The sequence below is a fragment of the Biomphalaria glabrata genome, chromosome 5, assembly GCF_947242115.1.
Source record: "Biomphalaria glabrata chromosome 5, xgBioGlab47.1, whole genome shotgun sequence".
NCBI lineage: Eukaryota > Metazoa > Mollusca > Gastropoda > Planorbidae > Biomphalaria > Biomphalaria glabrata.
In genome coordinates this window covers 22426278-22454074 of record NC_074715.1, presented here as the reverse complement: position 1 = coordinate 22454074, position 27797 = coordinate 22426278, and the positions used below count along the sequence as shown (strand labels likewise).

At 32.7% G+C, this 27797-nt stretch overlaps 2 protein-coding genes across 10 annotated transcripts in view; one reads left to right on the top strand and one right to left on the bottom strand.

Annotated features, from left to right (window-relative positions):
- The first annotated feature begins 1 nt into the window (after position 1).
- Positions 2-18454, top strand: LOC106068943 (serine/threonine-protein kinase Nek8-like). Of its 8 annotated transcripts, none has more exons than XM_013228456.2 (18): positions 163-391; positions 2147-2211; positions 3050-3255; positions 3365-3420; positions 6313-6489; positions 6756-6805; positions 7073-7154; positions 7340-7548; positions 8008-8084; positions 8230-8402; positions 10548-10692; positions 10898-10974; positions 12909-13026; positions 13398-13548; positions 13826-13977; positions 16669-16824; positions 16929-17090; positions 17430-18454. In XM_013228456.2, exons 2-18 carry the CDS (start codon positions 2165-2167, stop codon positions 17456-17458), a joined length of 2067 nt encoding a protein of 688 aa, XP_013083910.2. In that variant the 5' UTR covers positions 163-391; positions 2147-2164; the 3' UTR covers positions 17459-18454. The 8 variants fall into 8 exon arrangements, with proteins under 8 accessions (XP_055886378.1, XP_013083910.2, XP_055886376.1 ...); XM_056030401.1 differs by having other exon boundaries at positions 2112-2211; XM_056030399.1 differs by having other exon boundaries at positions 2043-2211.
- A 466-nt stretch (positions 18455-18920) lies between these two features.
- Positions 18921-27797, bottom strand: part of LOC106068939 (brefeldin A-inhibited guanine nucleotide-exchange protein 1-like) — a 23703-nt gene continuing 14826 nt past the window's right edge. Inside the window, exons 30-40 of one of the 2 annotated variants that reach the window (XM_013228448.2) lie at positions 27581-27711; positions 27186-27315; positions 26537-26691; positions 26283-26402; positions 25856-25937; positions 25570-25675; positions 25334-25476; positions 24899-25079; positions 24559-24697; positions 22720-22837; positions 18921-21633 (exon numbers count right to left, since the gene is read on the bottom strand). In XM_013228448.2, the coding sequence (XP_013083902.2) occupies positions 21490-21633; positions 22720-22837; positions 24559-24697; positions 24899-25079; positions 25334-25476; positions 25570-25675; positions 25856-25937; positions 26283-26402; positions 26537-26691; positions 27186-27315; positions 27581-27711 (1449 nt within the window). In that variant the 3' untranslated portion in view covers positions 18921-21489. The other variant, XM_013228449.2, reaches the window with a different exon arrangement.

Below are 27797 nucleotides of genomic sequence, written 5' to 3'. Positions count from 1 at the left end.
ATATCTAGATTTTCTATTTCGTTAGTAATTAGTTTGGTTGATTTATTTGTTCATAGTTCATTTAATATCTAGACTCTAATCTAGATCCAGATCTATGCCCGATTTTAATACAAGTAATAAGACAGGATCTGGATTAAAAGCTTATCTGCTTACTTTCACTTTAGCAAGTTCTTGTTTTTACATTACTTTGTTTACAAATGGTCAGCTAGACTAGAGATCTTATTATATCATGTATTTAATGTATTATTTATAGGCTACAACTACAATACAGACGCTACTTCAAAAAAGAAGATGATCTAATCGAGATCACCATCATGATCATCTAGATCTAGATCTAGTTAACTCTAGGATAGTCTCTAGAGTGACTAGAGTCTTTTAAAAGAATTAAAAAGTATAACTTATAAGTAGATCTAGACCCTTAGTCCTTAGTCCGGCCTTAGAGTTAGATCTAAATCTAAGTTAGTAACTAAGTAAGACTAAATCAGTAAATGACTTATTCAAACTTATTGACTAAGTCTTAAGTGACTTAAGTTAATAAATTAGGCCTACTCTCCTTGATTCTTCATGTATTATCAGTATCACTGATCACAGTATCAGACTTCTTCACTTATCATCTTATGATTATGATCGTGTGACTTTTTTTTTTACTTACATTGTTACAATACTTACATTTATATTTATACAATATTTATTTACATATTATATGATATGACCAGGAATGGGTTGCCTGAATCAGTCACAAAACTGACATGGGCTAATGAATGGGCAGTTGCCAATGACTTAGCTATCTTAGCAGAGTTTAATTTAACTTAAGTAAAAATCACTGATTAACATGCATGATTAGATTTAAATTGACACATGAATGATCATGAAATGTAGGTTATATATATATATATATATATATATATATATATATATATATATATATATATATATATATATATATATATATATATATATATATAGATATATAGATAGATATATAGATAGATAGGATAGGATAGGATAGGATAGGGATAGGATAGGATAGGATGGATAGATAGATCGATCTGGAATATAGGAGGAAATCATCTTCTCTTCTGAAGTAATGTCCATATAGACTTACAGTTACAGGTGTAATCTACTATCTAGATTGACTAGATCTGTAAGATAAAACTTAGACTAGGTTCCCATTAGTTGATTAGTGATTAGAATATATCAAGATTAGTGACTATAATATAGTCACTATAGAATGTGACTAGATCTACTGATCTATATAATCTATATCTAGGTCTAGAATTATAGAGTTGATAGAGAATTAGAGTCTAGTCTCAAATCTAGAATGTGATTAGATTGTAGATCTCTAGAGACAAGAATATGGGTCTAGAATTATAGATCTAGTCTTACTTTTAAATAATTTAAGTACAAATTAAAAGCTAGGCTTAGCCTCATGCAGAATACTTACTAAGTTTTAACTTGAGTTAGAGGCAACTTTAATAAAATTAACAGGTAAATAAAGTACTTCTTCTATAGTAGACAAGAAATCTAGATCTAGTAGATCTTTTCTAGTAGTAATATATTGTAACTATATCTAATACTAGTATATAATATGGCTCCTTGTGTCTCGGAAGACAATGAATGCACCCAGGTGAATCAATGGCTTTGGTTTCGTGACCCATAACTGTTGTCTCCCATGTTGTTTTAGCTTCTTTGTAGCAACACCAGAGTTTCCTCTCCAGGGCGCATTCCTGGGCCTTAGATAAGGGATCATTGGTGGCCCATTTGTCAGGCCAGGTGCTGGACTTAGTTGTCAGAGGCTATCTGAGATGCATGCCTATAGGAGTATTTTATAGACAATGGGAGCTTATCTTGATCCCCATTAACACCCCCGGCCATGACAACCTTTGAAACTACTAGTAGATCTAAATCTAACTTTAGTACTAATCTATAGCTAGTGATTTAGAATTTAGGCATATTCATATAAATCATATAGATCTAGACTCTAGACATAGTCATAATAGTATTAATAGTGTCATATCTGTACTATATCCACTATTTACTAGTTATCTAGATCTAGATAATAACAGTATCAGTATGTAGATATATATATGCTACCATGATAAATCATAAAGATAAGAATCTACTGATCTGATCTACTCTACTCAAGTGAATCTATCTATTAGACATGGAGAAGTATGAAAAAATTGGAGTTGTTGGTAGAGGAGCGTATGGGTAATTACTATTTGTATTTTATAGAATATAGCAAAATAATAAAAACAGCATATTATTAAATAGGCCTAAATCTTAGCTAGAATAGCTGTAGACTGTACTCTACTCCTTCCACCTACGCTGAAATTCACGGCTGAAAAAACACTAGCTCATAATCGCTTCTCATAAAGCCATGAGTGTCGAAGTATCAAGATACCAGGCAGAGAGAAGATGCAGGCTTATCTGCATTAGACCCAACTTACCCATGCTATGTGTGTGGCTTTCTTTTTAAAGTGAGGATTGGACTCAATAGCCATTAACCAGTTGATGGGAAATGATAAAATCCACCTGGGCCCCAACTTGAGGGGGCCTCCAAATGAGTGTTTTTTACATTAAATATTAAATATTATGCAAAATACAGGTGCCACCAAAGAGGTCTTCATTTGTAATTTTTTAAACAATATGATATGGTACATCTAAGTAAAAGTAATGTATCAATAATAATAATAATAAAGTAAACACTAAACCACAATAACTAAAATTATATCTATAATCTAAGAAATTATTTTACATTTAGAAATTCATTAGGAAAAAAAGAACATTTCAGTTATATTCTAAAGTACCATCAAAATCTTGCAACATAGCAAATATTTGAATAATTGTATTAGCTTATTATTAGAAGATTGGATATTTTTTTTTCTATGTGGTTTGATTGACCAGAACCAACTGTATAATAAAAGAATTAAAATAAACATTCAATTTTTGTTTTTATCTGCACATTTTACAATTCAGTACAATAAAAGAATTTTTTTTAGAAAATAAAAGAGTGGTTTCTATTAATTAGAAAAATGTTAATTCTCAGGACTGTACATTTGTGCGTGCACTTAAGTGACCGTAAAAATGTCATTATTAAACAAATTCCTGTTGAACAAATGACAAAAGATGAACGACAAGCAGCTCTCAATGAGGTCAAAGTGCTATCAATGCTGCATCACCCAAATATTATTCAGTACTATGAGAATTTTCTAGAAGACAAAGCTCTCATGATTGTGATGGAATATGCTGAAGGTAACTTTTGTTTATATATATATAAAGAATAACTTATGAATTTAATATTACTTTAAAAAAAAAGCTTTTTTTTTACTATGCACACTTAATTTTGTATTACTATTTAAAGGGGGAACTTTGCTAGATTTTCTACAGAGTAGGAATGGTTGCCTATTGGAAGAAGAAGTAAGTTCTATCCACTTGTAAACATTTGCACAAAATATTTTCATTAATTTTAATTATTTTACATTATTTTGATAGAAGAATTACAACTGATTTTTAGGTGGGAGGAAATTAATTGTGTAGGTTTGTCAAACATTACACCCAGACTAAACTACAAACAACCAACCATCAAAACACATTTACTAAATAACACCTTAACAAAAGAATCAAATCCACTGGAGCTCAAAGTAGGCACGCTTGAAACAATCGAAAGCTATCAAAAAACAGCTATCCATATTTATACAGATGGATCACCTTTCAAAGCTACCATCAATGCTGGTCTTGGTGCCTTCCTGGTCTTCCCTAAAAATAAACACTTTGAGATAAGCGCACCCTGTGGTGATTACTGCTCAAACTTCCAAGCCGAAATTGAGGCAATTACCATAGCACTCCATACAGTGGAAAACAAATTATATGAAGGAGTGCAACCACCATCAGATATTGTTGTCTTTACAGACTCCCAATCTACTCTGCAAGCACTTAACAGCAGCACCTCAAACAGCCCAAGAGAGTTGACAACACTCATTGTGATAATCCACCAGATGATATCAAAATTAAATATCAATATTACACTACAGTGGATCCCTGGACACACTGGCATCATGGGAAATGAAAAGGCAGATAAGCTATCAAAGGCAGGTTCATCTATGGAACAACCAGATAGACCTGTTAACTACCTCACCCTAAGGTCAATGTTAGTCAACAATCACAAAGAGGAGTGGCTCAACCAATGGGCATCAGGAAACACAGGCAGAGCCATGTACAGAGAAATGACTACGCCTAACAAACTGGACAGTATTAACTTCCTCCCCCGCAAAGAACAATCTACAATCTTCCAACTAAGAACAGGACACACACCATTATTAAATTACCACCTGAACAAAATAAACTCCACACAACTACCCCTTTGAAACCGTAAACCATATCCTCTTTGAATGCCCCTCCCTAATCCACCTTAGGCAGACACTACTTCCACTACAGCCCAACATAACCAACACCCTGTACGGCAGTGCTGAACAGCTGAAGAAAACAGCACACTTTTTTCCTTGGCACAGTCTGCAAAAGAGCTCACAGCTCAGCAGCAATAAAGCTGGCTAGAAGAAGAAGAAGTCAACAGTTAAAGTAAGATAGAGCATCTTAAAAGTTGTTTTGACTATACAGTTAGGGTAAGACAGAGCATCTTAAAAGTTGTTTTGACTATACAGTTAGAGTAAGATAGAGCATCTTAAAAGTTGTTTTGACTATATAGTTAGAGTAAGATAGAGCATCTTAAAAGTTGTTTTGACTATACAGTTAGAGTAAGATAGAGCATCTTAAAAGTTGTTTTGACTATACAGTTAGAGTAAGATAGAGCATCTTAAAAGTTTTTTTGACTCTATAGTTAGAGTAAGATAGAGCATCTTAAAAGTTGTTTTGACTATATAGTTAGAGTAAGATAGAGCATCTTAAAAGTTGTTTTGACTATATAGTTAGAGTAAGACAGAGGATCCTCAAAGTTGTATTGGCTACACTAGCACACACACAATTCAGAACACCTATTTGGCAAGTGTCACCATTACTTTAAACCATACACTTGAGACTTATTAATTATGTGCAACTCTTTAGATTCAATAAAAAATTTTTTTTGATCATTTAGATTATACTTGAAACATACTTTTATTACCTTTTTTTTTAAATCTCAAAGCTTATATCAACTAACTGTCTGTCTGTCTATCTGGTAAAAAGTGTGTCCAGGTTATTTTTCCCACACCCATTCTCAGATCAATTTGATCGCACAATTATTCATTGGCATAGACAATAGGCATGAATTTATTTTTAAAAAGTAACCAATTAGTCAATTAATTACTGGTAATTAATTATTTTGTTTGATACCAACAAGGGAAACTAATTATTCAGCATTCACAGATATGGTTAAATTTGTTGGGTTTAGTCCCCTTAAATAATTGTTAACTCCATTTCTCCCTCGCGCATTCTCCGATCAAGCTGATCAAGTTGTAATTATTGATAGATCTAGTTTTAAGGGCTAAATTCTTCCCCTTTAGATAAGCTTTGTTTTTTTTTAAGGATTTTTTTAAAACTTTGCTTCTATGCATCTCTCTCAAAATGTGTTAGTCTTTATCGTATGGCTCAACTAAATATTTATGTGATCACTATGACAAGAGCATTTCTCATTCTTTTTCAAAGCTTATATCAACTCACTCTGTCTGTCTGGTAAAATGTTTGTACATGTTTTTTCTCCAACATCCAATCTTGAATTGAGCCTAAATTTTGCTAAATTATTTCTTTACCTGACAACGCAAGAATCAATAAGAAAAATTAACAAATTAGTTAATTTACTATTGGTAATAAATAATTTTGTTTGGTATTTTGAACAAGGAAAAGAAATCGTACTTGACTGATTTGGTGGTAAAAGCTGAATAAGTCCCCTTTATAGGTCGACGCTTTAAAGTTTGAAGATAACAATAGATAACTATAAAACCTTCCTCTTTCATTACCAATTTGCTAGCATAGTGGTAGAGTGTCAGCTTGGGGAAGCTTAAGCACTGAGTTAGAATTCAAGGTCTTCTTTTTAAATTTTTTTTTATAAATGCATTTAAAAAGTGAGCACTCAGATACCCCCTTCTTTCTCCCCCACCCCTTTCCCAACTGGTCCAGGCAAGTAATAGGATCATAGCATATTGAGAAGATTTATTATTATTAGTCTAGATATATTAGAAAATTTAATTACTTGAATGATCCTAACTAATTGATACAACTATGCTTAGTATACACTTTGTTTTAAAAAAAAGTATTTTTTATATTTTTCCTATTAAATATATGGAGATAATCTATTCAAACATCCAATTTATTCTTTAGGAAATCTTGAAGTTTCTGGCTCAGATGCTCTTATCACTCCAACATGTCCACTCAAAACAAATCCTGCACAGAGATTTGAAGACACAGAATATTTTATTGGATAAAAAAAAGGAGATTGTTAAAATTGGAGACTTTGGTATTTCTAAAGTACTTAGTAGCAAAAGTAAAGCATACACAGTAAGTCACTTTCAAAATTATATATGTAGACATATAGCTTTAAATTTTTAGCTTGATTACACTAATAAGGCATCTATACCATTTGCTTATTTTAACTGTAAAATAATTGAGAGAAAAATATATTAATATACATAATCAAATTTGACATGTTTAGTATTATATATAGAATCAAATTTTATTAATATGATTCATTATATTTAATTAAATAATTTAATAATTTTTGCGGTATCTAATAACTTTTTTTTTCATCTACAATGTATTTGTAGGTTGTTGGAACACCTTGCTATATATCTCCTGAATTATGTGAAGGAAAACCGTATCTTTCTGAAACAAATCTATATTACTGTAAATTAGCTGTAAATAGTTGTATTCCAAAACTGTTGTTTTTTTTAAGATTACATTTTTCCAAATAATTAAATGCTTTAAAAATACATCTTCTAATGCATACTATATAAAACATACTGAAAATATTAAGATTTTAGTATTTTCACTACATTGTTTTTTTACACATGGATTTTCTATTCTGTGTTTCTGATGTTCTGTGTCTCACTATTTAACCATAATTTTCTTAACTCTTCAACCGATATAACCAAAAAAGTGATATCTGGGCTCTAGGCTGTGTTCTCTATGAACTAGCTAGTTTAAAAAGAGCTTTTGAAGCTGCTGTAAGTTATTATTTGTTTGTTTGTTTCTTATTTCATACAATATCGTAACATTTAGACAAAAATTAGCTTAAAAAATATTGAAACTACTTATTGTTATTGGAGAATGAAGTTCTTTACAGTTTGTAATGATTGAGTTGAAATAGAATTGTTTTGTTTAATATATGAAACTTTTTATTATTTAACAGAACCTTCCAGCTTTAATTTTGAAGATCATGAGGGGGACATTCTCTCCTATTTCATCACGCTACAGTTCTCATTTGCGAGATTTAATTCTCAGCATGCTTCACCTTGATCCTACAAAAAGACCAACCATCAATCAGATCATGGCTCAGCCCATCATTATCAACACTATAATGAATCTCCACACAGACATGGGGAAAGTGCCTTGTGTCAGGTAAGATAAACCTCTACTATCCTCACAGGACAGGAAATCACATATTTAAACTGATCTAATAATATTGATAATAATAATAATAATTATCTTTATTATCCATGTGGAAATTTGGAATCTTGTCACAGCATTCCAATTAATTTAACTTTTAAAAGCCACTAGCAACTTAGTGTTTAAATACATTCAAATTTTTAAAAGATTACAATTAAAAATGTCTTTCTTGAAGTAATGTTCCAATGCTAACAATTTTTTCTAGCCATTTTATATCAAACACATGCAATATGTTTTTAATCAACTTCTACTAAAAAACATTAGCATAAAAATTAAAATATGTTGAGCTTAAAGTCATATAATTATATTAAAGATTGAAGACAATGAATTAAAATATGTCAAAATGATTTTAATTTTGGTGCATTATATAATATATCTTACCAAATATATTGAGTTAGTAATTTCCAACAGAATCAATTGGCCTTTAACAAACATTCAGGGAACTGGCAGGGGAAGGCTGTCAATAAAAGGGAATATCACATCACAAGGTATTTCTTATCAATTTATTTATTTAAACATAAAGTTTTGACCTAACAGAAAATTAAAATATTCTTGATTGCCATGCCAATATTTTATTTACTCTCTTGTAATACAGCACTAGTAACATCTCTATTAAATGTGAACATATTTCAGAGAATTTATCTTCAACACCACAGCCGCTCAGTTCTGTGTTCTGTTGGGGAGGAGGAATGAACACACCTACCAAGTTGTCCTTACCAAACATGGAAACTCAAGTTGTACAAGTAGCCATTGGAAGAACTCAGAGAGCAGCAGTAACAAAAAATGGTCGTCTGTTTGTCTGGGAGGTAAGAACTCTGGCATTTTCTGAATTATAGCAATGAACTATAATATAACATCTAGACATTTTCTGAACTATAGCAATGAAATATAATAGAACTTCTAGACAAAAATGTGTTTAAGATTATCCTCTAGACATAGAGCCGTGAGTTTTTGAGTTCATGGTTGTTAAAAACAAAAGTCAATATCAAGGATAAAAGAATGGTCAACTAGGTTGATTTAAGCCCTACCTATTCTGGCATATAATTGGCTTTTAAGGCAGAGATCTGCCCCACAGCCATCTTGAGATTCAAAGAAGAAAAAAATTTTGCTTAATTTTGTAATGGATGGCTGTCTGGTCATGTGGTATGCGCTCTAGACTGTCATCTTTCCCACCACAATCTCTGCCATTCTGCAGGAGGTTTGGGCTAGGATGTAATAATCTTCAATTTTGAAGGAACATCCAAAACATGTAAAACAAACAACATGAACCTATAAAATCATCTTCAGGAAAAATAGATTATGCTCATCATTGTGTTTGTAGGAAAATACATTACGCTCATCTGTGTGTACATAGTGAAATAGATTCAGCGTTTATTCCTGTGCATGGAAAATTAAATGTTGTATCTCCTTGTGTACATTGAAAGATAAATTTAACTCATCTCCATCTCCTTGTACAAGGAAACTTAGATTATGCATTTCTTTGTGTACATAGAACATAAAATTGTACTCATTTTGGTGTACATAGCAAATTAGATCATGCTCATTGTCGCAAGTGGTTTGAACAGTGTATTTTTCTTCTCTCGGCTCTGTAGTTTTTTCTCTATGCTTGGACCTTGTGTGGGGGGAGAGCGCAGCATGTTGTTTTGTTTCAATTTGTTCCCTGCGTCATAGGGTCAGGTAATGTTTATTGGTCATTTCTTTGGTCATGAGGCAGTTTTTCTTCTGAAGTTAACTGAAACAGATCATGTGCTTGATCCATAAAAGATTCTTTGTTTAAACTAAGGAACAGCTGTAAGACTTTTAGACCCCTTGTTTAGGAGTGCCAATGTTGGAGTAGTATTACTGTGAGCCAAAGTTGTGTCTGACAGTGGATACTGGATAGTCTTACAGTTGTAGTATGTTTGGATTGCTAAACAGCAAGGTGTTCATTAGTGTTACAATCTTTGTTTATTTATCAAGATTTGATGACATCATGAGTATTTTTTTAAATTATTCATATCATTACGTTTAATTACATAAACTGTAAATACTCATTGTATGAAATATGGTTGAAAATAAGCTCAAGATAAATGAAGATTAGACAGAAATAATTAAGATTGGCACTCGGAACAACGTCTCAAAAGTTGAAAGCACAGATTCTCTTTTTATCACGAACTGCCAGCTTCCTTATGTCCATGTAGTGCGGAATCTTGGAGTTTTCTTCGACTCAACACTATCTTTCCACCCACTCATAAGTCAGCTCTGCAAGGGTCTTTATCTGCAACTGCGTAAATTAGGCCAGATATGACCATATTTAACAACCGAGTCAACAAAAACGCTAGCTGTGGCATTCATACTCTCCTTGACTACTGTAACGCCGTGCTAGCAGGTATACCTGATGACAAAATAGCCAAACTGCAACGTATACAGAACAACACCGCATGAATAGTACTTAGAAAAACAAGACAAGATTCTGCTACTACGCTCTTGCGCACGCTCCATTGGCTTCCAGTGAAAGTGAGAATTGATTACAAGGTCGCCACACTTTGTCATCAGTGTATATATAACAATGAGATGCCCTTGTACCTTAGAGAACTGATTACTCCATATGTTCCCCAGAGAGCCCTGCGCTCAATGGACTCAACGCTTTTAGTGGTGCCATGTTTCTCCCTTAAAAGCTACAGTCTGCTGGCTTTTTCCGTGCACGGACCAAAGGTTTGGAACTCACTCCCCATTGATCTCAGACAGACAACATACTATACAACTTTTAAGAAGAACATTAAGACCTACTTGTTTAAAACTTTTTTAGATTAGTTTATGATTTCCATTGTCGTGTTTGTGTTTGTAATGTTATTAAAGCGCCTTGAGCCTACATTTTGTTTGTTAACAGCGCTTTATAAATAAAATGTTATGAAATAGTTGAAATACATCTATGAGAAATACAAACTACATTGGGAACATTTTGTCTCCAGCCTCAAACTTTAGGAACTGATTCACTGATGCCTGGCTCCACATACTCAGCACCACCGATATTTATACCTCGTTTTTTAGAAGGTCAGACAGCAGTGACAATACAACATGTAGCTTGCGGGGATCTGTTTACAGCTTGTTTAACTGGTAAATACTTCAGTTTTATGTCTAAAGATATCAACTAAAAGAGGTGATAACTAACTTGAACAAATTCTGTGTCAGGCAAATGATAAGCAACTAACAAGTTGTTATGCTGTACAGTGTAATAGACTTTAATTAATGATCTAATGTTTACTGTGTGGAGTCAAAATAAAATAGCAATAAAAAAGAATTATCAATATATTTGTTCCAGATCGAGGAATATTGATGACATTTGGTAGTGGTGCCAATGGATGCCTGGGACATGGAAACTGTAATGATGTTACACAGGTAATTTGTTGTATTCAATGTTACACAGGTAATTTGTTGTATTCAATGTTACACAGGTAATATCTTGTATTCAATGTTACACAGGTAATATGTTGTATTCAATGTTACACAGGTACTATGTTGTATTCAGTGTTACACAGGTAATATGTTGTATTCAATGTTACACAGGTAATTTGTTGTATTCAATGTTACACAGGTAATATGTTGTATTCAATGTTACACAGGTAATATGTTGTATTCAATGTTACACAGGTAATATCTTGTATTCAATGTTACACAGGTAAGATGTTGTATTCAATGTTACACAGATAATATGTTGTAATACATATTAATGTGCCAGAATACAATACTGTGTTAAGGACCTATGCACATTTTATTGCTACAATCTTCAATCTTCAAACTTTTGAAATTGATGATACCAATGTCGATTCGACCCTTTAAATTAATTTTTGGTTTATGAGCTTTAATTTGCAGTGTGTAAAAAGACTACAATCCTCTTTAATTCTATACCAAATATAACATTTTCTGATAATAAACAAAAAACTTATTGAAGTTTAATCAGAGCAGGATAGTGAAATAAATATAATCAAAATGAGTAACTCTATTTGAACGCAGAACAATAATTACGGAGAGAATGAGTTAAAAGCTTATTTTAATTTCATTTTGTCTTTTTTATTTATTCTTTTGTATCAAAGATATTTTTTTAGCAGCCCCCGAAAGGGGAAAAGACGCTATTAGTTTTGTGCAAAATGTCTGTCCGTCTGTCCGTCTGTCCCGTTTAGATCTCGTAAACTAGAAGAGATATTGAAAATCCGACTTCACAATATTTTAGACCATTCAAAGTTCTGATGCAACGGCTACTTTTTTTTTTCCTGAAAGCGAAAATTCTAATTTTTAAAATAAATTATGCAAGCAGTTTTTTATAAGAAAAAGCTAATTAGTATGCATTATATGTTAGACCTAATTTAAGATGAATAGTAATCTTATAAACACCATTTTCGTGAACATTTTTTTCTAAATAGCGGAAATTTTTTTTTTTTTTTTGAGGATTCGAATATGAGATTGAGCCTTTTCAAAACAATTAACTTATTTAGTTCGAACCGAGGGTCCCTGGTTCGAATCCTGGTGAAGACTGGGATTTTCAACTACTGAGTCTACCCAGCTCTAATGGGTACCTGACATTAGTTGGGGAAAAGCAAAGGCGGTTGGTCGTTGTGCTGGCTACATGACACCCTCGTTAACCGTAGGCCACAAAAACAGATGAACTTAACATCATCTGCCCTATAGACCACAAACTAGTTAGGCCAGGTTCACATCTAACTTTACATTCACTTTCACGTATCCTTTGATCTGCGGGACGGTTGGGGCACTACACAAGATCTGCTAACCTTCTTTCTCCATTCTTATCTCTCATTTGTCTTTGATATAATTTCATTCGGATGTTCTTTCTGAAAATATTGAAGCCTACCTGGGTGGACCACTGGTCGTGCGGTTTGCGCGCTGGACTGTCGTTTTGATTTATCGACGATCGAAGGTTCAAACCCTGCCTGCTCCCATCCCCCGTCATCCTGCGGGAGGTTTGGACTAGGAAGTAAACTATCTTCAACTGTGAAGGATTATCCGAATTATGTAAAACATTTTACTTCGGGGGCCGATTTTGAGTTTGTGTTTCCACACAAACTGTCTTTTGTAACCTTGTTTAGAGATAGTATGTAACAAAAAAAAACAACAAAAAAATGTTAACTCTAGTAAATCATAATGATTTCATAAATATGTATTACACTTTATTTTGAAAGTACTGATAATGATAAAAGTATGCTTTAATTATTTATATTTATCTAAAACAAATTATAGTTAGATTATATGTAAAGACATTTAAACACAGTTTTCGTCACTTTGATTTAAATGTGAGATCTATTTATTGCTTTTTAAAGGCTAAAATTGTAGAAGCTTTATTGGGTTATGAAGTGATTCAAGTGTCTTGTGGAGCTTCTCATGTCCTAGCTGTAACTAATGAACATGAAGTGTTTGCTTGGGGACGAGGGGACAATGGTAATTTTTTTTATATCAGATGCTTAGAAACAAGATTTTAGATCCTCAGTGTATAATTATATTAATTATACAATATTTGTATGCATTTTATATTTATTGTATGATTTGAATGACTATTGTCTCTTTCAATTTTATGACTGATTTACAACTTGAAACATGTCATATTTTGGATTTATTTTAAAATTGTAGAGTTTGTTGTTTGTTGGGTTAATGTTGTTTAATAACAATAGTGATATTGTTCAGACTCCAAAGTCTATTAAAATGAAAAATAAAAGATTAAGATGGGGGATTGTTTAGTCAAGCAAACCAAATCAACAGTTTAACATTGTAATGGCCTCATTTTCTTCCTGAACTGTTAATGTAAATATCAGGAAGACTTGGTCTTGGCAGCTATGAGTCAACAACTTCACCAAAAGAAATTTTGATCCCTGAGGATGCTCACCCTTGCTCTGTACATTGTGGCATGGACTGTTCAGTTTTACTAACACTGGAGCATAAATTGTTATGTTCTGGTAGTAACAGGTGAGTCATAGAAGTTAACAGACCTTGGCACAATGATGTCTCCATGCATAGCGCTTTAGTAATAAATTGGAACCATATAATATAACATGCATTGATGCAAAAAAAAAGTATTATGATAAAAGAATGCAGAAAATTAGTAAAAAGAATTTAAACTAAATTTGCCTAAAAAAAAAGAAGACAAGCATTGCCCACCAACCCAAGTTGCCCACTTTGAACAAATTGTCTACCTGTTATCAACTTGAGTTTAGCTTGAAGCTCATATCTGTGTCTATCATAGGTGCAACAAATTAGCACTTGACAAAGCTGAGGACAACATTGATGGTGTGATTGAAGAAACCACAAGTTTCACACCTGTAGCATCAGTACCTGTTAGCAGTCTTTATATAAAAATGGTAGCGCTTGGTACATCACACTCTGCAGTGATTACAGGTCAGCAGCATTCAACATTTTGTATTGTTTTGTGAATAATCTACATGTTGTTCTCATTAGATGAAAATATCATTTAAACATCATAAGCTACAAAATAATAATCTTACGTAAAATTGTCAAATGTTTATAAATGCTTGATTAAAATGAATTACAAAATGAACTTATTTTTTTTTAAATCTTGAATGAAATCTGTCATAAAAAATGTACACACCTTTACATTACATGAAGTAAAGGTGGCTAAGTGGTTAAGTACTCTGTGCAGCTCAAATAGTATTCTTTAATTCTAATCATATTGAAATTTTGATATTTTTTTGATGACCTTGTTCTAGTAGTACCCAAAATTTGTTTGAGACACAGCTTTGTCCTTATCAATCCCTCATCAATCTTAGTTACTGAAACAGTTAAACTTCATTTCTATAGTATAGATATGCCTTGCAATACAAGTTGAATTGAAATTTAAATGTAAATTGAACAAAAAAAAAGTTACATTTTACCATTTATTTAAGTATTTTGTTGTTAGATGCACTAATCTATATTTTAAGCACAACACACCACTGTTGGATTTTTGTATCAAGAGAACTCTTAAACTAGAAAATGGATTTGCTTGAAATTTCACACACAGGTTCCTATACCACTTTGGTGCTTGCTAAGACATGATTTTGTCAGATTCACAGCATGAGCATTGGGATTCACGAAAAACCACAAGCTTTCTATTAAACCTTTATATTGTTACGAATCTCACTGTCCAGGCTCTCTGCAAACTGCACCATATACCACCAACTTAAAGAACTTGACAACTCAGGGCTCCAAAGTAACGTAACACTTTAATAGTTGAATAAATAACAGCCAATACTGTACAATTGGCAGCACGTAACACAAGACTATACAAATATCTCTCCGATAATCGCCGTTCCGCCATATCAACTCTTGCACTGGCCTCTCCGTCTCGTTCCGGGCTTGCACTGGGTTCAACAGTTAAGGACTGACTTCACACACTAGGCTCGTTGTGTCGGACTCGATCACAGACCAAGATCAAGACGCCGTTCGTCTCACCTGTACTTGATAGTACTCCGCACTGAACCGTCGTAATGCTCCGTACAGAACCACACCGCTGAACTGTGTAGTCGACCGTGTTCTGAACTCCTGTCATGAACCTCCTTTCTGAACCGTCTTGACTGCAACACCTCCGCTCTTATATAGGGTCCCTACTGGCCTTCTAGAACCAGACAGAATGCCACTCGACGTTTCTAGGTGGTCGGATGACTATAACTCTCGTGACGCTCCTGAGCTCTGTTCACGACGACGATCCTTCTCGAACCTTCATGTTGACACTCGTCTCGGCTGACCGTCGTAACTCGTCACGGTTGACCGCTCGTCTAGCGCTGGCCTGGGGCGATTTGCGTTGGCTGACTACACACACACCACTACCCCCATCTGTGCCACCACCAGGTTTATAATAATATTTTATTTTCAGTATTTCCCAAAAAGAGGATATATAAAACAGAAATACAAATTGCACCAAAACTAAGAATTCTGTTAACTTTTAAAGCTTATTTTCTTTCTTTTTATTTATTCAACTTATTTTAATTTGCATCGCATCATATTGTATTTTCATTTCTGCTTCTTTTTAGTTTTAGATACAGTCTAAATAAAAATAAAAAATATAGCCTAATGGTATAAAAAAGATAGATCTGCAGTCTTTTTTTTTTTAAAGAGAGAGCAAGGAAAGTGCATGTGTAAATAAGACTTCTATACTCTGTAGCACTGTCCTTTCTCTACATTCAAAAGAGGTCTAATAAACCAGTACACTAAGAAAACCAAATTGATATTTTTTTCATTTTTTTTAGAGAACACAATGCCAAATAATAGTAGGGGAAAGAAAAAGGGGGCATTCACTTGGGACCTTTGGAAAAGTAGTTGTTTATTTTTCCTCTAGGCCTAAAATTGATGGTCTAAAGAATTGTTTGTTCTGTCTAATACTGTACATTGCTTGACTTATGATGAAAGGATGCAAAACAAAAAAAAATGGTAAAACTAACCAAAGGTGCTATATTTATTCAAATGCTGAAAAGTGTCTAATGAGTGGTCAAGCAATAGGAGGATGCTAAAAAAAAGTTAAGGGTTGTCATTGTAATAAAAAAAAGGATAAAAAAGTATGTGTGTTTTGGGGGAGAGGATCCAGTCGAAAAGCAACATGGAGTGTAATAAATATTTCTATATTGAATTGAGAAGATGAAGAAAAGTCAGAGATTTACTACCTTTTTTGTAGTTGTGGAGGAGAGGGAGATGAAAAAGTGATACTAGAATTTATGGGCCAAAAGCATGTGTGCCTGTGTTTGTCCAGAGGGGGGCCTTATAAAAGTGTGTTGTTCCAATATTCAGATCAAAAGCCTGTTGAAGAACATTATGATGCACAGGTTAAATTAAAGGGGGTGGGTTTCCAGAGAGAGGAGAGAGAGTTTTCATTTCATTGTAACAGATACTAGAATTCACTGGCTAAAAAGTATGTTTGGGGAATCGTTAAAATGTATCCCAATTATTGGAAGTTAAAAAAAAAAGGATGTTCTGGCCATGGTAGGTTGTATAAAGCCTGGAACAAATCAATTTAATGCTAGTTAATTAAATAAAAGTAAGAAAATAAATGTATTTGGCACAATTCAATGAACATTTTAAGTCACTCTTTTTCTTCAGTTGATGGGGAGTGCTACACATTTGGTTCCAACCAGTTTGGGCAACTTGGTGTTGAGACAGAAACAGGAAACAGAAAGCCTAAACTTGTTAGTTCTCTACAAGACAAAATAGTTTTTATTTCTTGTGGAGACATTTTCACTGTTGCTGTTTCTGAAGGTAATTATTGGTTAGTTTCATTGCACATGATGATGTTATAGAAATATTTAATGCCTTTATGCTTTGCAGAAAATAACAAGTGAATATTAAATTTTTATGAACAGACAATAAAGTCTACACTTGGGGTAAATCTTCACGGGGTCGACTTGGACGATCACTTGAAGACAGTCATCTTCCAAGACCTGTTGTGTTTCCAAAAGATGAAGAATTTTTCGAGGTTTTGTCAGTTTCCAGTTGCCATGGTAGTACAGTTATTGCAACTCGGCGTAAGTTAAAAATTTAGACCATATCACTTCGAATTTTCCAATTAGATAAAAGTTCTTGCAAAGTTTTAATAGAATATAAAAAAAAAAATTCAGCTTAGATTGCATGGCAGACTTGGTAGCTGCTGAAGGTGATGCATATAATACATGGTAGCTGCCACGTACTTTATAGTCTTTTAGAATATATTTTTATTATACGAGCATGATCAGTTTAAGAGAAGCCTTACATTGGACACAGTTTTTTTTCAGTTTACTTACGCTGAGTGTGCTCATTAGAATTTTTTTTTTTTATATTCATTATTTCTGTTCTACTTTTGAAATATTTTTGTGCTTTCATTTCAGCAAAACCAAACTATTCCAATCCTGTGTGAGGAAGATCATGACATGCATCACACTAACTTAAGTGGAAGAGTGGACCAACAGACCTTCAATGGTATACAGCAATATGTTTATGTCATATGAACTGAAGAAAGGATTTCTTTGAGTATACTGATACATCCACTTAAAACTAACTATAATTGACAGAGTTCAGGTGGTGTCATTGTTAAGCATGTATCTTTTGATTTGATGATCTTGGGTTCAGATCCTGGTGAAGGCACTAGAATTTATATTACAAATTTTGGAGTCACTAAACCTTTTTTAGTGGCCCCCGAAAGGGAAAAAGATGCTATTAGTTTTGTGTGGCCTGTCTGTCCATCCCGTTTAGATCTCGTAAACTAGAAAAGCAAAGTACTGAAAGCAAAAAATCTAATTTTGTAAATCACTTATGTAAGCAGTTTTTTCATAAAAATACACTTTTACAACTATTCACTATTAATAGTAACAAACACTTAAGCTCTTTATTAGGGGAGATGACTATTTACCATATTTTTAACACATTTATGCAAACGGTTGTAGATTTTTTGTCAAAATTTTTTTTTCTTATATTTGTATTGTTAAGTTATGTATACTAAGTACTATATATACACATACAAAAAAAATGTTTATTATATTTTTAAAGAGAAAAATCTATTTAGTATGCATACAAGTCAGATATAATTTAAAACAACAATTAATAAGTAGTTTTTCATATTATCGTGTGAACTGCAATATGGAAAAAAGGAAATACTTTATTCTTGAGGAATAAGAGATTGGCCCTTTACAAAACAATTAGATCAATTAGATATTCATTATTAGACATCAGTTAGGCCAGGTTCACATCTAACTTCAAATTCACTTATCCTTTGGTCTGCTGGACCGCTGGGGCACCACACGAGATCTGTTAACCTTTTTTCTCCATTATTTTCTGTCATTTGTCTTTGATAGAATTTCATTCTGATAATATTGAAACCTGCCTTTTTACCTGCCTGGGTGGACCACTTTGGGGGCTGTTTCCACACAAACTGTCTTTGTAACCTTGTTTTTTTAGGGATTGTTAAGTAAGAGAAGTTAGTCATTAGATAATGCATGAGTAGACCTTTCAACATAGAAACATTGTCTATGCCATGACCTGATTGATCACAAAGAGAAACTTTATCTTGATATTAGATTTAACACCATCCCTGATTTTCAAGTATGTACTTCTTAGTACAGTGTATTCAATACTTGGTTTCATCTATATAAATATATTTGTTTTGTCAAGGTTATTTTGTTTATAAATGTATATTTATGTAAAATGCATGTACTGCATGAGTTAACCATAGAATAAAGTCATTGAGACAAGTCTATGAACTGTGTTCTACTCAAATGTATCACATATTTACAGCAATATTTCAAAGAAGTTTTTTGTTTGTATAACCTAATTACAAAAGGTCATGTTATTAGAAATAAAAGCATCAAAACAGAAAACAAATAAAGTGTTGAATATGGAATTTATTTCATTATGGTCAATCTGCTTTGTCAGAAACTGAACATTTTAAAATCACAAAAGTTGAAACATAAACTGGTCAATTGGTATGAAAAAAAATCACACTGACCACCCACATAACTACATGTAGAAGCATTTCCTTGACTTGATTATGTAAAATCATTTAATGTATGGAGCAATGGTAAATAAAAACACAAATGATTTAGAATCATTACTCTATATATGTACAGGACAAACATATGACATTATATACTAGATATTGTTTAATCTAGAAACAACATGATAACAATGCTAAGATCAAACCACTCTTTTATTTATTACCCCCAATTATAGTCGACAGCTTTTTATTTAGACATATGCAAACAGTTTCAATTCAAACTTTGTCCACATACTTTAGAAAGTTTTATAAAGTAATTTCAAAAAATGACTTTTTTTTAAAATGTGAAACCAAGTAATTCATTGCAAATACAAAATCTTCACTTTAAAAAGCTTCAACTGTGTAAAACAGAAACAACTTTACACAACTATAAGGGTTAGTGTTTTGAAAGCCAATTTATTATTTCACAGCCAGAAAAAAATATTGAAACAAATTTAAATTACTGAACTTTTTAGTTCCTTAATTAAATCATAACCTCTTTATTTTGTGTTGTTTTAAGAGAAATGGTGTAGGTTATTTAATAATGAAAATTAAATGTACATTCCTATGCCCATTAGATTTTTCCCTTACTGGATCATGCTAACCAGTGTTGTATTTGTTAGGGTATATAAAATGTTCCTTTTCAAATATCTAATTTATTGTGATCAAAACTTTATTCTTAAACATCAAATCAATGAAATCTCTCTGTGTACCAGAAACAATGTACAAGTCATAGATACAACAAAACAACAAATGGTTGAGAACCAAGGAATGTTTGGGCTTACAGTGATAAATAACACATTTACTGGTACTAACTAAAGACAATGTCATTTGAGTCGTGAAAACATTCTTGTATCAATGGTCTATGTAAGAAACTATTTTCGTTTTATTTTATTTTTTGTTAAAAAATCTTAACTTTTGATTGCCATTGCCATCACAATAAGATCAACTTCTTGAAAAAGATAATTTAAAGGAATCGCCAGAAGCCATTTAAAAATGCAGTTAGTATTTACATTTGCTTTGGAATATTTTACCTATAATTTTCTATGAACCTCTACATTTGAATTGTATTTGAATAACCATTTTCCCCCTAAAGAAAAAATATTTGAGTGTTCAAATCAAAGCAAAAAAAAAATAAAAAAAATTAGCATTGTGATGTATAATTAAGAAAAAGATAAACACAATAGGAAAAAAAAAGTATATCTATTAATCCTTTAGATCAAAACAATAAATTTACATATGATACTGATAATTTACATAGATAACCAATTGTCTAGACAAAAAAATGACATAAGAGCAAGCTCTAGAAACTCAAACAATAGGCAGGCAATGCCAATAAATAAATAAATACATCTTTTTTGATAAATAGTAAATGTTTCTAAATTTGCTCTTCTTTCTGGACATGCACTATAAAATGATCAGGTCATTCTTTTAATAGTGCATAGACAATTTGATGCTGAAAGAATGAAGAAAGAAAAAAGTGTAATCATGCAACAAAGAAAAAAAAAAGGAATAGACTTGTGTTGCCATTAGTTCAGTTGGACTTCATGACTCTGGTCACTTGATTTTGTAAGATACACGTGTAGAGTAGGTGTACATGCATAGCTCAACTTAAGTTGAAACACAAATATTTTGAGGTGTTTTCCTATTCCCCGAAGTGACATTCATAGTATATAATCCTTTGTTGGGATTGGTCACTACAATTTTTAACAAAGTTTCAAAACACCAACCAATTTTAAAAGAAGCCATAAAGTTCAATATATACAGATTTGTGTCTAACCAGTTTTGTTTTGGATACTGATAAGAACAAGACTTAATGGAACTTAGCAGAATTCAGTCTCTAATTAACATGCACAACTAGATTAACACATGCATACATGTAGACATAATTATCTTCTTTGAAGCAACGTCAGTCATTTATAAGATAACAAGTATGTTTGAAGTGTCTTAAACTTTCTGGTTTCCCGGGTTTACATATACTAGGATGTTCATTTTAGATTAATGAAGTTTGAAGCAAACAAGCGTAGTGATCAACTACGAACAAAAAAAAAAAAAAAAAAAAAAAAAAAAAAAAAAAAAAAGCCTACACAATATCACAATAATGAACACAACCCTACTTCTTTGACTTTCTAAGAAGTCATTCAAATAAATAAACAGCTTTCTCTTAATGTGTGTTTCACGCAAACATTTGCCCAATACAGGGTCAGGATAAAAAAAAAATTTAAATCAAAACTCTTAGTCTAAACAAAGATTCTTTTTTTCTTTAAATTAAGTCATTAGTACAATAGTTCATTTGAAGTGGGTGAAACATTCCACAAACATGAATTATAAAGAACAACTCTCAATAGCAACCAATCATTATGACTATTCTTTCACCTGACCCCCACAATGTATGTACAACTTGGTTCCATGGAGTCCCACTATGTCTGCTGCTTCTCTGTTATACCAAAAGCAGGACCTAATCTCAGGAAAAATTTGCGCAGAGTGGAAACAATTTCTGGCTTGAGAGGGAACATGATGGTCTCACACAGTAGAGGGAAGTAAGCACTGGCATGAAGTTTAAACTGCAAATAGAAACAACATTGTTGACATAATTTCAAATTAAGTCTAATGAAACCACATTCTAGTCTACATTAAAGGACTACAAATCTTGTGTAACAATAACCAGTGTTTAAAGTTCCCTTTTATTTCAGTAATATTTGTATGCAAACGACATGAAGCTCTTCAAAATCCACACTAGCAGCTGGGAAAAAGTAGCACTGGATAGATCTACATGGAGAGAGAGCAGATGCCATACACTACAGAAGCAGAAAGAAGGGTGATAATGCAACGGCGCCTGGTGATCACATTTGCCCAACCTGCGATCGCAGCTGTGTATCAAGGATTGGCCTCTTTAGTCACACAAGAAGTTGCAAAGGGAAAAGATCGTCTCTCGAGACGTAAAATGCCACAGATTTGTATTGAAATGTTTCAGCTTGAAATGTTTTTCAGTTAACATGTTTTAAGACCAGATCATGGGCCAATAACAGATTTCAAGTTGTAATCATCAAACAAATGTATACAGTGACTTTCATTGAATCATACAGAAATTATCTTTAATCTGTAAAATTTTAAAACATTCTATTCTGGTCTTACATTGCTTGAAAGTAGATTTTATGAAGCTATAAATAGGAAAAAAAAACAACAGGCACTATAATTTTCAGTTAAATACTATCAAATTCATCCCAAATGTTGAATTATATAATTAGTTGATCTTTAGTCACTTCTTAAAGAAAACAATTCCAACATCAGCATTAGGCCATATCCATACTTTGTTTGGGGGCGCAGTGGTCGAATGGTTAAGCGCTTGGCTTCTGAACCTGAGGTCCTGGGTTCGAATCCCGGTGAAGACTGGGATTTTGAATTTCTGGATTTTTAGGGCATCCCTGAGTCAACCCAAATCTAATGGGTACCTGACTTTAGTTGGGGAAAGTAAAGGCGGTTGGTCGTTGTGCTAGCCACATAACACCCTGCTCGTTAACCGTTGGCCAAAGAAACAGATGACCTTAACATTATCAGCCCCATAGATTGCAAGGTCTGAAAAGGGAAAATTTACTTTTTTTTTACTTACATACTTTGTTTACTTAGACTAAAATTTGAGATTTACTCACCCTGTCTTCTGACATTCTCAGCAATCTAATCAGTAACAGCAATAGTAAACTTCCCCATGCTTCTCTGTGACTGTCTGACTGGAGACTAAGAAAATAGTCTAAGGCCTCTTGACAAATTCTGAAAAATTGTGTGTAACAAAATTAGCTTTAACTTCAATCTTCCACAGAAAGCTTACAAAGATTGATTATAAATCAAAATGTAACTGGATCCCAAAGAGATGTTCAAAGAGGACTGAGAATGCTAAAGAATTTGGTGGTAAAATATAGTCAAACTGTTTTATATCCAACTAAATGGAACCATCACAGTTTGTCTACCATTCCAAATGTGAACAGTAGGCAGCTGCCTAACAGGTGTCATCAAAAATTAAAATAAACTGACTACCACTAACTTTATGCCAGTATGCACATTGTTAACTCTTAAAAACCGTAATTTTTTTCTCATTCTACCGGAATTATTTTTTTTCCCCACAATTTTTATCACAAAAGCCTTTTAATAAACGTCATACTGTTTTTTCTGTTTGTTAAAACATAGACATGTTCTATAAAATTTTGTTGGAAATTGAATGTACTACAAGATAATTTATCTTTCAATGTTATAGATAGTCAATGGAAAAAAAATTTAAGGTAATTTCAGAGATGAAAAATTATTTTTTTTGAATTTGATCTTTAAAAACTGACTTTTTCAAGTAAAAAAAGAATATTCCAACAGTCCTCAATCATTATTATTGTATGAAATATTAAACTCTATCCAATTATCTATTTAAAAAACATAACTTTGTCAAACTTGATCAATATTTACACTTTTAGTGAGGTTTCTTTCTAGATCTACTAGGGCCTGGCTGGGGCGACGCCCCCTTTCGTTTACTACTTTTACTAGATCTAGGGATGAATAATTCACTATCAGACTCGCTTGAGTCTGAAAATCGCTTTCATTATAACTTTCTAGCTCTAGAATCTCTATCTAACTCTAAGTCTAAGTCACTCATGTCACTATCATTTGTATCTAAAAAGATATTTAGAGCCTGATCAGCAGTAAAACGGCAAGAAGGCCTGTCAGCCATGATGTCTGATGCAAAAAAACGAAAAATTCACTAGTCACTTACAAAAAAAAAATATTTAGAACAATAAAAACAGCTTAGATCAACAAAGTATCAGAAGGAAAAAACTTTCAAAATGGCAGCTCTAGCGTTTCCTTAAACCATTTAAGGGATTAAAAACGTGGATTAGAAAAGAAAAAGAAGTAAATAGGGAAATAGTGATCGGACGCTGGAAGCGTCATTACGTTAGCACGGCCGGGAGACTGGTCGCTCTCAGCGTCATTACGGTCTTGAAGAGTTAAGTTGGATAGAATTTTGGGTAAATAATTGTTTCCAAATCCATTGTTAATAATGAATAATAAAATAATCGATAGTCAGTCTTTCTTTTTAAAATACTTAAAACACAAGTGAATAAAAGAAAGATCATTCAGGTATGTGCACTATTGTAGGACATTGCTATAAAAAATACATAGGTGATTTTACAAATGTTTGCAGTCACAAGTCTCTAGAAAAAAATGAATAAGAAATGGAGAAGAGGGGATGACATCATAAACTCATTGGAGGCTAGTATTGCAGGAGAAGAGGGAATGACATCACAAACACATTGGAGGCTAGTATTGCAGGAGAAGAGGGAATGGCATCACAAACTCATTGTCAGCCACCATGGAGTTTTAATAAAAATCAACAAATATAAAACAGAAAATAGAATGTAGCATCTGGTACATAGATCTAATTAATTAGTCTTATGTAATCTAAACAACAAGTTATGATTGACAAAGATCATCGGAAATCAGTTACTTACCCAAGTAATTTTTGCTCTACTTCAGGCCATGAAGACTTCCTGCTGTTGTCATCATAAACTCTAAATAAAATCCTAAAAAGACAAGCTAAACTTTGAGTTTCTTGTTTCAAAAGGTTGGGTTTGGCTTTTCCTTTGAAACCTTGAAAAAAAAGTAAACAAGTTAATATATACTTATATTTTGTGTATTAAAACAAATCCACTATTAAAGCAGAGTCATCAACATGTTGTTTCTAAAAACTTGTGTAAACAGTGATAAACATTTAATAATACATTTCAATAATTGACTAACATTTCAACAGCGTACTTGTCTAACAATAAGTGAAAGAAAATTATTACTAACCTGCCTTCCACAGAATATTTCTCTGTTCATGGTTAGAATTGAAAGATTTGGCAAACCTGTGAGACTCTAGAAGACAGTCTACAAACATGAGCAGTTGACTGGATGATAGATACTGATACATGCCTTGTTCATCACCAGCATGTTCATGATAAGAGTCTGATAGGGAATCATTGTCACCACCCTGAACAAAGACAGACAACTTAAAAACTAAAACAAAAACCGGAGCCATTATAATGAATGCTGATGGTTTTTTTATATTAATAATCACGCAATTAATAAAAAACTTATTTTAGTTATTTTAGTATTTGATTGAGATGTAAGCCTGATAAATACAGCATATTTGTATCAATAAAAGTAACTTTGAAAATGTCTGTCCTCACTGTTAAGAGTAAGTGATCAGATTGCGAATGGTCAAATACAAAATCTTAGACTTACTTGAGCCGCTGCTAAATTTTCAGCATCCTCTCGTCTACTGGTGGCAGGAAAGAAAACAATGTTGTCAATTGTCTGAATCAGTTCCAGTTGGACAACACAGCGAATTAAAAGTCCTTGAAATAGTTGTTGGTCACTAGCAGTTTCTAGAACAAGAAAATTCATTCAATAACTATAACACTCTTTACATATAAGATGATATATATATGTAACCAGTAAGTGAAAGTACAACAGCCTACTTTTGATAGGTTTCTGTTCCTGCCATTCCTGCTGTGAGACAGAGCTCTGGACACTCTGTAAGCTCTCAGCTCTGCCCATACGACCAGACTCAGGCAGATAATCTTCCTGTAAAATACAGGATTTTAATTAACAGAAATCTAGGTATTGAAAGGCGGGTTCAGTTGATGACTAAAGTTAGAATCTGAAGTTCTTAAGACTTCTTAAGTCAACTAAAGTAAGAGCCATTGGTCCTGATGATTAAAGAAATAAGGTTGCTAAGCAATCAATCTTTTATTTATTACTTACATGATTCTCACTGATGGCTGGACCTTCATGTCTGACAGGGGACACTAAATCGGACACACATTCAGGCTGCCAACTAAGTAACCTATTAAATTTACAGTGTACAAATAGATATCTAGGAAGTATTGTATTTAAATGTTCAAGGTAATCGATTCCATCAATTTAGAATAAAATGTCTGACAGGGGACACTAACTCGGACACACATTCAGGCTGCCAACTAAGTAACCTATTAAATTTACACGTACAAATAGATATCTAGGAAGTATTGTATTTAAATGTTCAAGGTAATCGATTCCATCAATTTAGAATAAAAGTTAGTATTACTATGTATGCAATAACACTAAAAATTAATATCAAGAGCTTTATTTAACAGTAGGTAGCAATATTTCTTTGTGCCAAATAGATTACCCAACATTTGAAAGAACTAACTTATGTGGTATTGTTGACTTGAATATGTCCAGCATGCATTTACATGTTTCATCCCAGGCAGCATTGGAAAATTTGCTGCCATTTGAAATGACCAAATTTTCCAAACAGTTAGTGCCAGATCTGAAATAAGAAATGAAAAAAAAGTGTAAAGCTGTTATTTGATTATAATTTCTAAAACAGAATAAAAAATAAATGGTTGTAGGGCACATAAATGTAAATTTTCTGGTTAACATATATTTACTTTAATAGCTTACCTGGCAAGCTGTTCATTATCCTGTGCCACACACCACTGCAGCATATTATAAAGATCTTTTAAAAGTAAAGCTGACAGCTGCTCATAATATTGTGTAAATACATCCACAATGGCATAAAGAGCATGATTACAGGTGGTGGTCATCCATTCAGCTTTCTAGCAACAAAAAATTGAAAATAAATCTTCACCACAGGCAATTAGTTAATTACTTTGTATGGTGCAGATTCTACCTATAGATCTAGCAAGTGAAGTAAAACTTGATAACTTTGTATGGTGCAGATTCTACCTATAGATCTAGCAAGTGAAGCAAAACTTGATAAAACTTAAAGTATCCTAGTCACATCCATGAGTTATGTTTGGAGACTAGGACAACAATCAAATATCTAGACTTTTCTATAACTGTCAGACACCCTTTAGAATTGAGAAGAATGGGGGACATCCTAACAACTCATAATTTAATAAATTATAAGAACTTATAACTAAAGACCATCAGTTAGGAGTCAATCCCCAAGAAATTGTTAGAGCATGATAGCCAAATTTGATTGCACTAATTTTCAAGTACTAATAAAAATACAGAATTAATGAAGACATGGACATTGCGACAGCACATTCAGGATGAAATACTCTATTTCCAAATGTCTATAACCAACCTCATTCTGCTGTTCAGGTAACTTCATTACATCAAATATACGAAAGACGATTTTGAACAAATCCTTCCACCAATGTGACTGAAAGCTTTCTCCGTAAGTCTTCATGATTTCAAACATTACAGTCAGACCTCTGGGGAGATAACAAAGTCTCTTGAAAAGTACAGACATTATATAATATGGTTAGATTGGTTAACTCTATGTCATGTTATTTATTTTGTATTTATGTTAAAAAAAAACAGCCAACAATATATAAATAATTGTAATGCCCTTCTCTTTCTTTTTTAAATACTAAAACAATTAGAATGAACTGAGTGACTACAGCAAAGATGAAGTATTATTATAATTGTACTCTAAGAATTGGTGTACATTGTTAAAACTCAAATTATCTGACCTACCTTGTTCTGACATCCAATTTACACCTGTTGATCACACAAGACAATTCAAAAAGCACAGGGAACCAACCCTTGACCCATACTCTATCTTCTTCAGGCACAGAGATCTCTTCACCAGCATGTTCCCGGAACATCTAAAAATGATAATGGGAACTTATCAATTTTGTAAATTGTTCTACGCTACTCAACATAAAAAAATTGGTAGTGAGGCTCATATAAT

Bases quoted from the DNA above. Each gene is read 5' to 3' on its own strand.
- LOC106068943 (XM_013228456.2), top strand. From the start codon at position 2,165: ATGGAGAAGTATGAAAAAATTGGAGTTGTTGGTAGAGGAGCGTATGG. The intron at 10,975-12,908 runs GTAATTTGTTGT...TGCTTTTTAAAG, and splicing joins ACTGTAATGATGTTACACAG to GCTAAAATTGTAGAAGCTTT. The intron at 17,091-17,429 runs GTAAGTTAAAAA...CTTTCATTTCAG, and splicing joins TACAGTTATTGCAACTCGGC to CAAAACCAAACTATTCCAAT.